We start from the raw sequence: 18,386 nt of genomic DNA on the forward strand, positions 1-18,386 counted from the left end.
TACCCCGCTTGCAGTCATTTCTGTTCGGGGAACGGCAAGGCGTCGGCTGGGCTCCCTTTGGAAACCGCACCGACAGCGCGCTCACTTGGCTGATGCGGCTCCGTGTACTTGCGAGCCGGCTGGTGCGCCATTCTCTCCTGGTACAGCATTTCGACTTTTCGGTGCAGTATCTTAAGGGGAGAACGAACGTGGTAGCTGACGCGCTATCCCGTGCTCCACTCGCCTGCGGCGGCGTCTTTACGCTGGCAGGCGAAGGGGGCGAAACAGCGGACGAGACGCAGATCGGCACAGAGGGGACGCCCGCAGACGTGTTCCCCATTCCGCTATCCAGGCAAGCAGCGCTTCGCAAAGCAGGCGAGGGTGAAAGCTCTTTGTGAGCACATATAAGACGCCGATGCTAGCGGAAGTTTTGCTGCGAACCTGCGAAGGGACGAAACCAGGCTCTTCTTTGGGATGACTGGTATCGTTTTCAGCCATGAAGAGCTACGACGGTCCAGCAAAATGACCCGTTTTGTCGCGATGTCAGCGACGGTCTCTGGGAGACGAAGCGCCGTTACGCTGCTTGTATTGCAGCGGGCGCAGCGCCGTTAGGCCTCATTCTCACAGCCGGTGCTCCTCTCCGTCGCGGCGGCACCGGCGGGGGACACCGCACGACGGATGGAACGGCGCGATGTTCAAACATAAAGGGCCGCCGGACGCCGTCAAACCTGTTCGGGCGGGGCTTCGCCGCTCCCACGCGACTCTACGTCAGAGCGCTTTTTTTTTCTCCTGCAAGAAAAAAAAAAAAATACGGAGGGCGGCTGCCCTCTCTGCAGCGGTGGAAGTCGTGTACTCCGCGTCTGTACGAGGGAAAAAAAAAAGAAGCGTGCTGTCTCACGTGCTCTAGCAGCAGTTTGGAGCTAGAAAACGTTTTCATCTGAGCTTTGGTAACGGTACAAACACCACGCGTACTGCGTCAAAACAAATGAGTATAATTATAGCAAGCATGTACTAAACCGCAGAAAGTTATGCTCACTCCAATAAAATTATTCTTCGCAATCAGCACAATCACAGAAAACGTAATGAACTATTCTATCAATAAAAGAATTGTTCGCGACAACATGGCAAGATGGTTTTGATACAAGCATTAAAAATTCAAGTTAGAATGGCGCCGACTGAAATAATATTTCCCGCAAATCTGTCGGAAGTCGAGGTTAGCTGTGACGTCCTGCATTTTGCAAAATTAAATAAAATCGGCATTTTTTGTTAGCCTCTTGCACTTTGGTGCTTCAGTAGCTCCACGCAACTCTAGACTGCTATCAATATAAGCATTGTTCACAAGCAATGAAACGTTCCTGTCGATACCACCATTCGTGATATTAAGGTAGCGCTTAATATTTCGCTATCACCTGCAAGTGCAAGCAATGTGGCTTCAAAAGCGGTGGCTTCCTCTTGAAACGCAGTTTCGTCACAGCGTTTTTTTTTTTAAAGGGTTCTCTGTTTTGCGGGAAGATTGCGACCTTTTCTTACATTTCTTTTCCCCATTGATGTGCTTTTTCTTTACTTGCTTTCTTAGACCTCCTCCCCTTGACGAAGTTTTCTTGCCGCGCCATTTGCCCCGCTGTTTACATTTTTTTCTCTCTATCTTTTCTTTGTTCAGTTTTCTCCGCTGCTCCTTTCCTCACCTCGCCCATTACCTCTTCCTTTCCCTTCTTCACCTGTGCGGCAGTCGTTTTGACTTCTTCGCCTGCCTAGCCAGCAGGTTTTCCGTCCATCCAAATCTTTACTGCCTCGAACCTTGTTTGCCACTCCGTACTTGTTTTTAGTTCTTGTTGTGTCTATATAATGGCTCTTAGCTCAACTTGTGAGCCACATACTTAACATGATTTCAATTTGTCAAGAACCTGTTCTGCGTTTGGATCGACTTAGGTTGGCGAGAAAAACTACCAGATTAACTATTTGCAACTAGGTACCGTTTGCGTAGCTCCAAAATGAAAGGGAGTGAAATTCCAAATCTATTACTTGAAAATAGTGTTACCTCAGCATCTCAGATAAAAAAAAAATTACCCGTCTCTTATATTCCGCTTTTAATGTCGAGACTTCTCGCAGCAGTTCAGAGTTGGAACACCTTCTTATGTCAGCCTCAGTATAAACACCGCACGTACTACGGAACAACAAATGGGTACGAATATATATCAAGCCAGTGTCCAAGCTCAGCATAAATGCGCACATCTATAATATTATTCATGGCAGTTAGCGAAATCGAACAAATCTATAGGAACATATATAATAACTGTCATCAATAAAGGAATGGGTCGCCAGAACTTGCAAAATTTCGTTTGATACACCGATTTAAACATACAACTGAAATATCGTTAAGTTTTGTAGGAGGTCATGTTTAGCTGCGACACCCGGTGCATTGAAAAATGAAAAAAAAAAAAAAGAAACGGCATCTGTTGTCTCTTGCCAGCGCGCGCTTCGCGGGGCACCAAACAATGGAGGAGCCTTACACCAAACAGGAGGGAACCCCCGCTTTTCTCTCTCTCTCTCTCTGTGTGTGTGTGTGTTCGCGCACCGCCGTCTGCATGCGAGCCCGCGATGGCCGCGCGGCCGCTCCGCCAGCGCTGGCTCGGTCGCGACACGCAAGCCGTGACGTAGAGTCACGTGAGAGAAGCGAGCGCGCTCACTGGTCCGTCTTTCGTGGGGCGGAGTCCGCCGCTCCGGCATGACGGAGGCGACGGAGGAGAGAAAAACCGGCTGTGAGAATGAGGCCTTACGCTACTTGTATTGAGCGGGCGCAGGGGGGCACGAGCCAGCGTGTGTCGCGGCGTGCCCCGGGGATTCATATTTCCTGGGCCATGACGGGCTCGCGCTAAAATACATAGCCACGGATGAATTTGAAGTGGCTATTCCCCAATGTCTGAGCGGCGCTTTGTTGCGTTTCTCTCACGACAAACCATTGGCTGGTCATCTGAGTGGCTCGAAGGTTTCCAGAAACTGAGTCAATCGGTAACTGCAGCCCGGCATGAAGCGCGACATTTTCCGCTGTTGCCGTTCCTGCCATGTCTGTCAAATGGAGAAGTCGAGGACTGGCAAACCACCGGGCATGACGAAACCAACGGATAGTGTGCGTCCGTGGCAGATGGCCATCTGCGATTTCATGGGGCGTTTCCTCAGTAACAACCAGGGGCTAATTGCTGGAGAATCCCCCTATGGGAAATGCCAGCCGTGCCTACATTGCAGACCTGAAGGCCTATGCGTAACGGTCTGACGAGCTTGCGCTGGTGCCCATTGTCACCACAGGCAAGCGCCAAGGCACACCCGATGCGGTGGAACGCAGCCGTGCCCCGCACCGGTACTAGGTGAGGCGACGTTCACCTGTGTGATTGATGCCGGACGGCGGGCCTTTTCCGCAACCGAAGGCATACCGCTTCACCGATCGAGCTTGCTCGTCGAACCCTACCCGGAAGCAAGGCTGGTCTCCCCCTTTTCTGGCTCGCTCAGTTCCAGCCTGTGTGCTTTATTTATTTTTATTTTTTTTTTTGTTTTGTGTGCCTCTGTTCTCATTTTTCGCTTTCTTCTGTTTTCGTTCTTGCTTCTTATCTTGTAAATATTGTACAGTGAGTGCCTTCTTTTGTACTGCGCTTCTTCTATCATCTTTCTTCTTGAAATTGCGAGGGTTGCTCGTTAGGCAGCCCCGACGCGCGGCCTTTCCGGTGTGTGTGGAAAGGAAGTTGGGGCCGTTTGGGGACGGCGAGCATGGACGATGCCCCTTTCACCCAAGGCCGCCGCGGTTGCGAAGGTGCTCGGGACAGGTTCGCCGCTGAAGGTCGGCATCACCATTTGCTTGGTGTGTGAGTGGCTGTGCGTGTGCGTGCCTGGGCGTGGAGGCGACGACGTCGCGCCATGTGTGTTTGCCGGCGTGTGCGGAGCGCGGTGGAAAGGAAGCCCCGCGCGGTCTTCCCATGTGCGCCTTTGATCGCCACGGAGTCACGGACTTTCCACGCCTGGGGCCCCTTCGGCGTGTTCGCTGTTTCTGCACTTAGCCTGCACCGCCACCGACGGAGATCGTCTGCAGCCAACTGGCCACCCAGAAGTCGGCGTGCGGTGAGTCACCGGTCATCGCAGGCTCCCTGAGCTACACCGACGAACTTTGGGTCTTCTGTACATAGTTGTGTTCTGTATATAGTTGTTGTTACTTAGCCTTCGGAACTTTGTACATCATTCTTCATGCCATCTTTTTTTTTTTTGTGCGCCTTGCTAATGTTTGTCTTTCTTGAGTGTCTGTCTTTTCGAGATCTTTTTGGCTGGAGCTGAAGCGTAGTTGACTTGTTGCGTGAGGATAGCATTCTTTTCTTCATGCTGGGGACCTGCCGCGTGCTTTCGCTGATGGGTAGGAGGGCAATTAAGGAGAGGAGGATGTGGGATTCGGGCTTGCTGCGGCTGCCCTTTGAGCGGCCGCCGCCCGCTTCCCAGTTGTTCTCCTCGTTCCCTTTCTCCCGCCTGAGGCGGCGGAGAGAGGCTCGGACGACTTGTCACTGTCGTTCGGGCCACAGCTCTGCCCTGGCGTCCCAGTGGCTGTTCCCATTGGCGCCTTTTGGCGGGAACATGGCACCGCTTCGACGGCCACGCTCGCGCGACCCTCCGAGCGGGGCCCAAGGAGAGACCCCTCCGAGACATCGCAAGGTGCGTACGCAACTGTTCTTCTCTGTCGGCCTTTGTACGCGCAGAGCAGTGTGTACTCGAGTTCGTCTGCTCCGGGTCGTACCTGAGATCGAAGCTCGAGCCTGTCGATCGTGATCCAACGATCCGCGACAGGCGTACCTTGCGGTTGCCCACTCTCTCTCAAAGGAACCCTCTGGTCACTGCGAGAGAGATATCACAGCACGCCCTTGTGTGCTTGCGGCGCGCACTCCGTGTCACTTCGTGCGCGCAGGGGAGCCTTGCTCCTCGCGCGCTCCAGGGACACGGTGACTGAGTATGTGTGTGTATGTGCGTTTGTATATTTGTGTAAGTGCGTGCGTGCGTGCGTGTGTGGTGTGTGTGTGTGTGTGCCGCTGGAGGATGGCGTTTCAATAAACGTCTCCTTTGTGAACTTGGAGGCTTGTGTCCTTGCAGCGAAGTGCTCTCCTCCCTGTGGAGGTTGAGTGCGCGCTGCGGTGTTTCAGTGTGCGCGCGGTGACGGCTGATCGGGGCTTCGGCTCGCGCGACGCTCGAACCCGCGGTGGTTGGTGGCCTATGCCCACGTAGAAATCACAAATATTACCAGCCCTTATACATAGCATTCATTGATTACGAAAAAGCATTTGACTCAGTTGGAACCTCGGCGGTGATGCAGGCATTGCGAAATCAGGGGGTAGACGAGCCGCACGTGAAATTACTGGAAGATATATATAATGGCTGCACAGCAACCATATAAAGAAAGTAGCAAAATTCCCATAAAGAAAGGTGTTAGACAAGGAGACACAATCTCCACAGTACTATTCAGAGCTTGTTTAGAGGAAGTATTCAGAGACTTGAAATTGGAGCAGTTAGGGATAAGGGTAGATGGAGAATACCTCAGTAATTTGCGATTTGCTGATGACATTGCCTTGCTAAGCAACTCGGGGGATAAACTGCAAATAATGATTGATGACCTAGACAGGAAAAGTAGAAAGGTAGGCTTGAAAATCAATATGCAGAAGACTAAGGTAATGTTCAACAGCCTCGGGAAGGAACAGCAGTTTACATTAGGTAGCGAAATACTGGAAGTAGTAGGCGAATATGTCTACTTAGGACAGGTAGTAACCGCAGATTCGGACCATGAAAAGGAAATAAGAAGAATAAGATTGGGATGGAGCGCATTTGGCAAGCACTCGCAGATTAGGACTAGTAGCTTACCGGTATCGCTCAAGAGGAAAGTATACAACAGTTGTATCTTGCCTGTACTCACCGACGGGGCTGAAACGTGGAGGCTAACCAAGAGAGTTCTACTTGAGGACAACCCAGAGGGTTATGGAACGAAAAATGGTAGGGGTAACATTAAGAGATAGAAAGCGTGCAGAGTGGGTCAGAGAAATAACTCAAGTTACCGATATTCTAATGGAAATTAAGAAGAAATGGACATGGGCAGGACATGTAGTGCGAAGAGAGGATATCCGATGGTCGCTAAGGGTAACAAACTGGATTCCAAGGGAAGGAAAGCGTAGCAGGGGGCGGCAGAAAGTTCGGTGGGCGGATGAGATAAAGAAGTTCGCAGGGGTCAAGTGGATGCAGCTAGCACAGAACCGGGTTAAGTGGAGAAATATGGGAGAGGCCTTCGCTCTGCAGTGGGTATAATCAGGCTGATGATTATGATTATTATTAAAGGTATGGACGTCATTGACTCGCCAGCGGCCTCACCTCCATCGGCCGCGCCTCCTAGTTTCCCTGAGGCGGAGGGGAAGAACGACGTCGAGGGGAAGGTGACCTGCGCTGGCGCTGGGGTGGCGGTGTCACACGATCAGATGCAGGAGATGAATTCCACAAATATGTCGAATGGTATGTTTCCCAAGCGGACATAGTCGGGGATCGCTGCTGTTCGGTGTACAGCCGTCCGTGAATGTTCGCAGGGGGTCGGTAGTCTTGGACAGTTGGAAAACGGCGGCGGCAATATCTAGCGATACGCCCCGCACACACACACAGGTTGAGGGCGCCAGCGATCAGCATAAGAGTCCTCACTAACAAAGTCGCGACGTTGGTTGTAGCTAGGCCCTCGCTGCTGACGAACCACGTTTCCAGAGTAGGCGGGCCTCCTTTCCATCGGGGGTTATTTACAGGGATCGGTCGAAACAGGACCGCGGCGAAGCGTACAAACGGCCTTCTGCCCTTGCTCTTCTATCTTCACCGATTCACCCGACCGTTTTTCTTCATCTTCCGTCGACGTTCTGCGAAGGCGCGTATAAAGCCCCGCTTTAACCGAGCCGTATGAACGTGCCTGCGTTGCCTAGTGATAACAAGAAGGCAAGGGTTTTTTGCAGGCTGATTGTGATATCACCCTCAAATGTGAAAGGCGAGGCTCAAGTTGGCAGCTCCTGCCAAACGTAATGTCAGGAAGCCCTACGTCCAGTTAGTGCTCGGCCATGTCAGCTGCCAGCTACCGCCTCCCACGACTTCTTTCTTCGCTCTTCGGACAGGCCCGGCGAAATGGCGAATGTGTGGCCAATGTAGCTCTCGCTACAATAAATTCAATTGACTCGCCGCCATAGAAAGGCATTTACCACGCCATAGAAATGCGGGCGTTTACCAAGCTCCGCCGTGATACCACGTGACTAAAAGAGTGTATATTACAGCTGCTCCGCTTCCCGTTCGCCTGCTCCGTCACTTTAATACTGTATGGTACGCTACAATTTGGGGAGGGCCAAAGTTATTTCATGCTTGTAAAGTTATAAACACCTCTAGCGTTCAACGAGCCGGATTGTGCAATGTAATTATCTAAACTACGATCTCACCTGCATTAACAGAATTGTAAGGCAGCTTCTTTGTTCACATCACTACCTGTAAAACGATGTTCGATTGCAGCTAACTGTTTTGTGTTAAGCACCTAAGATACGTTAGCATTACTATCACCCTTAGGCGTTCATAAATTATGCTGATTTGTTATTAACTATGTAACTTGTTTAATTTACCAGTATTTGATGCATAAATGTGGACTTAAAATACAGGCAATAAAGGAGACCCATACACGCCACTGTAATCGCACACTGTGCGCATGGTCGCTTAGCAGTCGCTATATGGGTAAACGTCATTCGTATTTTTCCGTTTGAACTTAGAAGATGAAGCGACACGCGGAGAATACGTTACCTCAGTAATGCACTGCAGCCTATGTGGCAGCTGCAGCGAGAATAGGAAAGCCGCTCTTATCTACCGTTCGCAAGCCCAACTGCAATTTCTGCCGTATGAGATAGTTAAAACGAAATACTGGAAGCTGGTTATTTTTTCCCGCTATTTTGTTCGCCTGAGTATTGCAAGGTCAAACACATATCGTGCCGTTATAGCAGGCGCCAGTTTGACGTCGGGGCTGTAGAGTGACTTGCCAGCCCATGTCACTGCGTATAGAGCTCCTCACTATGCTAGCGCTGTAGTTGTCCCCACTGCGAAGAGGCGACTGGCCTGAAATGATGCACTCCGGGAATGTGACGCCAGGGGTAAACCAGTTCTCCGTGAAATGTGTCCAGGGGGCCAGGCCTTCCACCGGAAAATTCCTGGGTAAATAAAGTAGGAAAGTAACTTTATTAGTATAAAGTTAATTTATATAATCATACAAACAAAGTAGAAAAGAGGGCTCCAAAGGATCAGGAGCCCTCTAGCCTTCACCTCCCGCCTCGCCCAAATGATCAGCCTTGGCTAATCAAGTCAGCCTGAAGAACCAAGCAGCTTTCCGCTTGGATAAGCATGAGCGAAACGTAGAAATATGTTAAATGTGCAACGGAGCGTCGCCAAATGTCCGCGGGCAAGAAACTATGCAGAGCGCGAACTTACGATAGTCCGCCTCCCCTCTTAGCAAAGGTAGCGAAAAAAAAAAATTATTCCCGCGTCATAGCTTTCCAGTTTGAGAGCAAAATTCTGTTAACCACCACAATTTAAGGCCGAGTTGCAGTACGTCAAAATTCACGTGAGCGCGATGGCGGCAAGCGTGATGCGAAGAGAAATATATGTCGTGTGCCTCGTCGCTCTCATCTGCTGAAACAAATTTCGCCCGTCGCCTGGAAGTGCACTCGCGAATATCCAATCAGACTCTCGCTGACCGTTTCCGGTTTGGCACATAGCTCCTCCACACAGTTCTGTGTGGAGGACAACGCGTAGTATTGACGCCGCCGCTGTTGAACCGCTATCGTAGAGATTTCGGATTAGGTGTGAGATAGGCGAAAAATTGAAAAATGAAGGGAACAATCAGCTTGCTGATAGTGGAGGGCTCTACATTGGGAGCGGGCTACGAGCGAGCACTTCACGGCGATTAGATTTCCAGTGTCGCTGTTCTCAAGTTGTATGTATAGGTGCGATATGTATAGGTTTCCTTACAGAAATTCCATAACTGCTCCAGATATAGAATATATGCTGCCAGATACAAATATATAAGACAGCAAATAAGACCTTATCTGGGCAAATCAAATTGAAAATCAGGCCAGATAAGGTCATATATGTGAAAAATGTTGCCCTTGTATGGCTTAGATTTGGCTATATCATGCAACATATAATCCATATCTGAATGGGTAATGGGACCTTATATGGCTAGATCAGGGGCATATATGGTATCCTCGCGCCCTTATGTGGCCTGATAAAGGGCATATACGGTGTCGTAATGGCCTTATATGGACAGACCAGGATGCATGCCTGGCGTCAACACGACCTTATACAGCCTCAGCGGGGCCTTAATTATGTAGGCGCCATAATGGCTGTGTATTAGCAATATATGGCCTTCGTCTACATTCTGCAAATATCCAATATTGGCATCATGTGGCCCAGCTTCAATTTGTTTAAACATTCAGTATGGCCTGCATGCTTAGTTTTGACATACTTGTATCCAATTTAGAAAGCCTACGACTCTTAATATTTCAATTATTCTGCAGATTTCACTGCGCTATAATTATTAAACCATGTGTTCCATAATCCAGGAGTGCGCTGGGTTATGGCTACATGCTCCTTTTGCCCCTACTAACTCAATTTTCATTTAAAATGCGGCGGCAGTCCGCTTTACAAAGCATGGTCGGTTCATTTGAGCGATTCAAAATATCAAGAAAATGATGGCAGTTCAGTATACGGCCCCCTCCGCGCTGTCTAGACGGTGACTCATCTTCAGAGACAGCGGCGTCGGGGGCCGCGTGAACCGCGCTGGCTAGACAGTGACTGATCCTGTCTGGCCTTCGCCTCTTCCCTCTCAGAGACAGCTGTGGTCGCTGCGCCGCGGGCTCGCATTTCATCTCTCCTCGTAGCCGCTTGCTTCTTTCCCCTCCCCCTTTCCATTTCGTGCGCGTCGATCAGCACGTCTTGGTGTCTCGTTCCTTTTCGGTGGCAGACATCGGGAGTTCGGTGCGGCTGGTGGGCGTGCTGCGTGTTGTGTATGCTTGCGTGTGTGTATGCGCCAGCGCCTGTTCGCTATTAGCTGTGTGCATGTAACAAAAATGCGACAGCAAACCTACACGAGCTTCAGTCTGACCGCCGACTTAGAAGAAATGACTGTGTCCCACTGCGGGTTGAAGCTGTATCCCCAGCCTTGGCAGCGAACCTGATGGCCGCTTGAGCTTTTCGGGGCTTCTGTACTGGACGGCCCCGGCCAAATCTTCACCATTGTGTAGAAACTGCCAGCGGATCGCACCCTCATTGTGTCCCCTCATCTTCACGCCAGATTACCAAAACCGTGAGCATGAGACTTCTTGTCGGGAACTAGCACACGCCAGCCTCACGATATTGTTCACTTTATTATTTTGGTAGAAAATAAATTTTGCAATCAGTAAATTCGATGGTAATTGACAGTGATATTTTCCCGTACATTTCGTCGCTAATTTGTCTTTCGCTCCAGCAGGTTCGACAAATTTCAGTGGGTGGATAGGGTCCTTCGTTGTTTATTATTATTGATATTTTCACTACCTAAGTAGCTTGATTTGGTTTAGGGGCAGAGCTGTCGCTGTCATGACAAATGCCATCGGACACTTTCAAAAATCAGCGCTAGCCTTCTATTGTTTTTTCTTTGTTTTTCTCTTAATTTCAAAAGCAACCACGAGTTAGGCGCATTCGCTCATTTTGCGCTGCAATCTCTGCTTAAGGTAACACCAGTACTTCCTGACAGCCTATGTGTACTCTGCTAAGGTTTAGGTATTAGCAGCAGTCCCAGCAGTGTGTGGTTTATCACCCTACGGTTTAGCAGTACCTTTTCCGGGTATAGACAAACATTTAAATTCGATTTCAATAGCCGTTCTCTATTTATTTTGTTTAGCTTCGCAAGTAAACCAGCTCATACTAAAACCATTTATTGGTTAAAGCTCTGTGTGTAAGAGTAGATTAAAAATGTAATATCTAATTTAATAGGTGCATATGTCTTTCTGTTTAGCTTCTCGTGTGAACACGTAGGTTCATTATTTTGTTCAGATACCTCATTAGCTTGTTATAGTTTCGCGCGTAAATGAGTAGGATCTCAATATTTACTAATGGATGAGCATATGTTTGACCTTCAGTACCCACGTAATTCAGGCCCATCTTTGAGCGATTCCATAGGCAGAGAAAAAAGAAAATCTGTGGTTTCAAAGCTGTTTTCCTGTAAGGTTTGAAATGGAAGAGGAAATTCAGGTTTCCCTTGGCAAACTTGATTGAGCGTGCGGCACGTTTAGCTGGAATACTGAAAATTTCCTTATGTATGTTGTAATAAAGTGTTATGTTGATATGTAGATATATAGTTCAAAACCTACATGTCCTGCGGGCTAGATCTTTAAATCCGGAATTGGGTAGATAAGGTGTATCTGACCAGATATGCCTTATCTGGTACGCCAAATTAGGAATTGGGCTGATATGCCTTATCTGGCCCAGATGTGTCCTAATATACCATATCTGCCCAATTAGTGATATACCTGATCTGGTATTTTTATAAGTCCAGATATAGCATTTGCTGTTTAAGCCGGAGGTGGTTCCGTGTATCGTGCTCAGCTGAATTTGTTCGCAGTAATGACGTCACGTCCGGTTCTGCATGGCGTCACCATGGAAGTATGACGTCACGTCCGGTCATGACCGATGATTTCACGAGGCGATGGCTCATATATGATGCTGACCTCGCCGGATGTCCGGTTCAGCCTCCGTACTGCGCCTTTCATTTGGCGCTTCATTGAATGTCGCACCACACAGAATAAAAGAAGCAAGCGTAGTAAAGCAGTGGCGTTTCAAGTTGGTTTACAGGAAAGAAGAAGAAGACACAGTATTTGTCACACTTCTGCACCGAAGGCAACACGTAGAAATGACGAGTCTCGCTAATAACTTAGTCTAATCAAACGCAAACAGCATCGCTGTGTCAGTCTTACAAGAGAGCGTAATCTGCCCATTTCAACAGCCGCCAGCATGTGGCCTCATTAGTGTGATTGTAGCACACGGAACGATCTTACACTCTATTCATGCTGCGACATTTTTGTCACACAAGGTAGGCCGAGGTCTATCTAGAATGATTCCAGGCATTCGCGTCCGTTTCCACAACGTTCTAGGGTGCTCTGGTCATGTTTTGCGTTTTTATCTAGATGCTCCTCCGCCGACTTTAAATTGAATGCGGACGTGTGAAAATGGCATCCTTTGTTCGACGACCGCCGATCCCGATTGTTACTATTACCCCCGCCATGTTTCTTTATTCTATTGCGGGCGCAAGTCAGCCCAATGAAGAGCTTAATTCTAGTGCAGCCGGTCTCTACTGTAGCTGCTTTTTACCTCGTCACCAACACGCGACGAAAATAGGCAGTGGCCTAGCTCCGCTAGGCCAGAGGCCCTATTTTCGATACACATGACCCCCATTAGGTGCCTTGCTGTTTCTCTGATTGGTTGTCAAAAACATCACGTGTTTCAAATATGTGGCGCGAAATTGCGGTTTGTCGAAATGGCTTTTTGCGGTAATGTAAAAATGACGTGAGCGTGAAAACAGATTTTTAGCAGCGCTATTCATGATGTCTGGATAGTATTTATAAAAATTTGTGGAGGGAAAACGGAGGTATAGATGATAGAAAGGGGAGTACTTACGCTTGTATTACGAATGGGCTGAAATAAACTGCCGAAATGAACCGCTGAAATGAACTGCCAACTGTCAAGAGCCGTCTCCTTAAATCTGATTGGCTGGCGCCATGCGATGTGAAATATATCGCACATAAACATTACATGAAGATGTCAAAAATTACGTTTCGTTACGTTAATGATGTGCTGCTATTGCTGTAAATTGTCAAAGTTTGACGCCACATTTCGGAGCACTTGAGACGACTGCGCAAAAAAACACGGCGAATCCGACGTGGAGTATAGACGGCTGTTAGCTCACCGAAGTTTGGTAGACAGTTTGATGGGTGGTAACGTAAGCCGAGGCATCTTGTTGTAATTGCAGAAACCATTGAAACGACGTCATAAGGGTACGTTTCAGCTGCGCAACCTTAGAAAATTAGTAATGAAGACGCAAATTTACAGCCGCACGAGGGTCCTAGCTGCCCTCCCGTTGCAAATGCTTTCCTCTCGTAGACTGCGGCTGATAAAACTTTATTCATAATAAGTGGGAGTAGAGGAACCATTGATCCGCGCTGTTGTTGCCAAGCGCAACAATGCGGCTCGCTAACTCAAGCGGTGTATCTACGCGAGACGAAGCATTTCAGAGAGCAACAAAAGGGAAAGTTGGGCGAGTTGTAGGTTGTTCATGATGGTTTGGTGGGCGACAAGGATAAAAGAAGAGAAAGAAAGGTGCCAGTCCCTTGTTTTCTTCTCTTCGCCTCTGTGTTAAACAGCGCCCATCAAACCATCATGGATTTCAGAGAGCACCGCGACGCTTTCTAATTATCTGTCTGGAAGGTTCGTGAGTACAACCCGAAACGTCATGGTGTGGTGACTGTGCAGGAACTTAGCGCGACAGGCAGCGAGGGATCACCAAAGACTGCCTTAAACGTCGGCCCTAAACACTGCTTTTTATTTCTTAGCGCTATGCACTCACTGCAATCTTAATGAATTGAACAGCTTTCCCACGATGTGAAAAGCAAGCAAAATAAGCCGTTCTTATTTTAGGAATGCATGTGCCGTGTACATGGCACATGTTTGCTTGCCACGTGTGATGTGTAAGGGTTTGTTTGAATATGCACGCGGGCTCACCTATTTTTAGAAAAAATAAGTACTCCATAGCACTTTATGACTGTATGTTCTAATCATATGATGTTGTTGAGTGACATTTCGTGTTGATTTCTTTTTTTTAATGCAGCCGGAAAATAACCTCCCTTTATTGATTTGCATTTTACCGCTTCGACAGTAAGGATTACATGCTCGCGGCGCCACCCTAGCTTCATACCACTATTTCCTCAGTCATCTTTCGCTTTCTTTCCTTAGTGTCCGTTTATCCCCTTCTGCACGTGTACGGTAGCCTGGGCATAGCCTAGTTAACCTTCCTGCTATTCCGTTCTTCTGTTTCTATGTCTCTTTCCCAGACATATTTTGCGTTTCGCAAGAGCCTTTCGCACGCCAGCGCATGAAAATTTAACCGACTAGGTGTGTGTGTTTGGGGGGGGGGGGGGGGAGGAGGGGGGGTGCGCGCGTTGAGTTGAGTTGATCAGGAGACTGGCGCTTCATTCAAACAATTTCTTAAAAAGTCATCGAGAGGAACTTTGATGTCATCGGCTAGCTTTCTCATACGTGGGATAAAATGCTTCAGGCAGAGTGATTTGCTAACATAAAGCCTCAGTGCTGAGTTTTAAATGAATGAACTTCGGTATGATCCCTAAGCGATTTGACCTTCAAAGCGTACATCGTATCTTCGCTGCTTGGATAGACTCCGCACATTGGTTGCAATTTATAAGCTCTGAACAGGACTGCATGGTTCTGAACGCACACACTAAATAATGTATCACCTTTAAAGGTGCAATGCTGTTCCCGGGCTGACGCCCTACGTGAAAGACGGCAAGGCATGGGTAAGGAATGGCGGTTAACAAAAAAGGACTTCCGGATGGCTGCCGTGCGTTGTGTAACATGGATGATGGGCATATACGAAAAAGCGAGAGACAGAAATAAAGTCTGAAAGCAAAACACCACTGCAGAAGTGTCCTGAGAACTGTGATGGTTGCATCGTACCGTGGCCTAAAAAGAACACAGCATCCGCTTTTCGACGCCAAACAAATGGCATTTGCAGAACGAAGGATGTTCCACGGTTACGAAGTGCTGCTCTACCCACCGTGTTAGCCTAGGGACAGCGTTACATCTTTAAGGGTGAGAAATTGTTTAGTGTGCGCCAGCAGGCAGGCCATGTGATGTACTGGATCGAGAAGTCTTAAATATCTCAAAAGACTGATCATCTTGGCGATTGGTACGTAATGCATACAGAGTCTTTTCTTGAAAGAATCATACTATGGTGGAGTTTCAGCAGGAATTTTGTATCGGCCCCAGGAAGGGCGCGACAGGATCTTTAGGATGTTCATGGCTTTTATACACTTTTGCAGAGAGAGCTACACTACGCCAGGTTTTCGAGCCGTCAGCGTGGCTGCGCCGTGACATGAAATAAAGAACACAGCGCTGGCAGGCGGTAGCTGGCAATCGATATGGTCTAGCACCTACTAGGCATAGGGTTGCCTGACGAAACGTTTGGCAGCCAACTCGGGCCTCATTCCATTGGCAGAGTTTTATTAGAACCAGCCTGTCAGGACCGTCGCATTAACGTTACCACTTGGCCACGCCGACACATTTACACGGCTTGGTTGAAGTGGTGTTTTATATAGTATGTGGGTTGGTAGCCTACGCTATGCTCTCATACCCATAAGGCGGAGCTTAAGTGTCCCCCCTAATTTTTCTTTTATATATCTGACTTGGGATAAACATGTGAGTTTGTAAACTAAGATAATTTTTGCTCCCCCGTTACCGTTGATTCCTGCCTGCCAAGAAAGACTGAAGACCTTGGTACAATTCCTCATTTCCATGAGAAAAGTGCGCCAGCGGTTTTCTCAGCGCTAAATTTAAACGGCCCATTTTACTAGACGGTCAATCGTCACCTGTCTCGCATATAGTCAAACTGCAAGACCGAAAACTGATCTGCAGGTCGTCCACATAGAGAAGACAGGCCGGAAATAACGAATTCATCTTCAGGATGAGCAGTGTACAATTAAATACACCGCCCTTGGGGACGCCATTAAAAAAAAAAGAAAAAATCTCTCGATAGAGATTTTCCTCCCTAAATGACCGGTGAGTCAGGTATACCTCAGTAAATTGTAGAACATATCCTACGTATTCTGTAAGTTGCTATAGGTCTCTAAGGATGCCATAACGCTAAGTAATGTGATGTGCTTTTTGAATATCACAAAAATATAGGCAAAATTGCTTATGTTCAAATGTATCTCTAACATAAGCCTCAAGCCGCACTAAGTTATCTCTTGTAGGTCGCTCAGCTCTAAAGCCGAACTGAAAGGGGTCTTAATTTCTAGGAGATGTACCAGATGAGTGTTCATTGCTATTTCGAACTGCTTGCGCAGACAACTGGTCAAGGCTAAAACAGCTGCTATTTTTAAACACCTGCTATCTGCTGCGTTTTTAGAAGAAGCTGAATTCCTGGCAAAAGCGGGAGACAAGAAAGGGAAATAATTGGAGTCTTTTTAAATGCGAGGAGCGTAGATCGATGTGTGAGCACGCCGTCCGTTCTTCTATCAGATAAATAAATTGAATTTCTAGAAGGGAGCAATGCGTATCGTCATGTTTAGTTTTTCACCTTTTCTCTTGGTTCTGTTGTTGGTATGCTTCACTCTTTTTTGTTTGTTTTTTTGTAGCTCTGTTTTTAGTGGTCTCATCTTCTTGCCCATAGTTCTGTTGGGTTTTGCATTATTTTAGCTCCAATTTTAGTGGTCTCATCTTTGTCTTCAACTTCGCTCCTTTTTGGTTTCGAATTATTTTATCAATGTTTTTAGTGGTCTCATCATTGCGTATTACCATGTTCCTGTTGGGTTTTCTGCTTTCATTACGTTATCTGTTTGTCAGCCCCCTCTTTTGGGTTGTTGCCTCACTCTCGTCTAAGCTTCTAGGCATGTTCGGCTTGTGGTGGCCAAGGCACATGGCACGCGATCTTCGTCTTGATGAGTTGAAATTTTTGCGGTTTACGAGTTACTTGTGTGTTGGTCAGGCGCCTGTCTTTTATCGAGAACTAAACGGGACATTCTAAGCAGATAACGCGCCCGTGTTTTGAATGTTACGGATGGTTTGGTTGTTTTGTTGCTGGTGGCTGCAGAGGGTATATAAAAAGACTGGCGTAATCTTCTCGAATAAAAGTTGGTCCTGCGCTTTGTGTGTGTTCCAGTGTTTCTTGCTCTATCCTTGTTTTATTCGCGCAGTTTTGAAAAATGAATGCTATAAGCCTATAATCATTTAGTGTGACACTTCATAATACGTGACCGAAGGGCGGTCAATTGACTATTCTGAGAACGCAGGATTGTCGTACTTTTGAAGGACATCTCGACCGCTCAGTGAGGCCTTCGGATGAACTCTTGTATGGGCAAATTTCCCACCTATAATCTGGTACTTCTCGGTCACCAGTCACTATAAATACGAGACTGCTTCGAGATTAGGCGTCGTGTCTCAGAGCGTAAGCTCTACAACTCAGGATGAAACTTAGAATTTCGCCTCGCTGGGTCCAAATGACCTTGAGTTAGGACCGAATGACCTTGAGTCAAGACAGATACTGCAGCTTCATTTCCCTCAAAACTAATTTAAGCAAAAGTATAAACAATCGCGCAATGAAAAGACTTTGTGACTTCGCATAATTAAGTGTTGGTCTCCACCGACAAGTGAGACACTATGCCTCCCTCTTCAGCTACTAAACAAACTTGAACAAAAATAGTTAGGAAATCGCAGAATGAACAGGCGGTGCTAAAAGAGCTTATAGCGCCCGCCGACGCTATAAAGCGGAGGCGCTGAGATCAGCGTTACCAGCCGTGTTAGAGGAAAATAAAGATGTACAGCGCGTGCTCGGAGCGCTAGCTCGGCACGGGCTGTTAGAGTGAGAAGCCTGCCACGCTGGTCGTCTTGCTCTGGTGTTCCGCTGCGACCCTGCAAATTCGCAACAAGCTATTGCGCCTATATACTCTTAGGTTTTTTTTCTCGTGAGCACACCTTGCTTCTTTCGCTCCAACTTTCATCACTACATTTATTTTTTGTGATGCGCACTATGTCCAAATCATTCATTGAGAAAGAAGATCATGATTTATATCTGCCCCGGGCAGCGCAGAACAGTTGTTTTCGAATTACTATGGCATGTTGCAGTGCCTCGGGCGGTCTGAAATAATCTGAAGTTCTCCACTGCAACGTTCCCAAATAGGACGTCTGTCTCTCTTCGGAAAGCTGTACCCCACAATTCCGCCATTCAGTATCAGAGTGGCTGAATGGAGAAGACTAATTAAGAAGAAAAAAGACGGGCTAATGATGCTCAAGTATATGTGAACGAGAATTGAGCTCTTCTTTCCTTGTATTTTTGTGCTGTATTATATAACGTTCCTTCGTTTGTACAGAAGGAACAGTGCACAGTTTTACCCGTTTTTTATTTGTATAAACGTGTTTAGCTATCAAACACGTGAAATGATTTTTATCCTGTCTGCTGCTCTGCCAACTTTGTAAGGGGGCCAGGACCCCGTCAAGCTGTTTTAACAGCTTTTAGTTCTGGCCCCTCCTTTCCTTGCTAAAAGTAAATAAACTTGAAACTTGAAAAGGGCACG

General features: G+C 47.6%; 1 protein-coding gene across 1 annotated transcript in view; it reads right to left on the reverse strand.

The window, feature by feature from the left end:
• Window positions 1-18,386, reverse strand: part of LOC146184994 (uncharacterized) — a 68,843-nt gene that overhangs the window by 31,719 nt on the left and 18,738 nt on the right. Inside the window, exon 2 of the mRNA XM_084605462.1 lies at window positions 8,066-8,201. Coding sequence (XP_084461588.1) covers window positions 8,066-8,201 — 136 coding nt within the window. The remainder of the gene's footprint in view (window positions 1-8,065; window positions 8,202-18,386) is intronic.

The sequence above is a fragment of the Amblyomma maculatum genome, chromosome 6, assembly GCF_055883805.1.
Source record: "Amblyomma maculatum isolate TAMU_Amacu chromosome 6, ASM5588380v1, whole genome shotgun sequence".
Lineage (NCBI taxonomy): Eukaryota > Metazoa > Arthropoda > Arachnida > Ixodida > Ixodidae > Amblyomma > Amblyomma maculatum.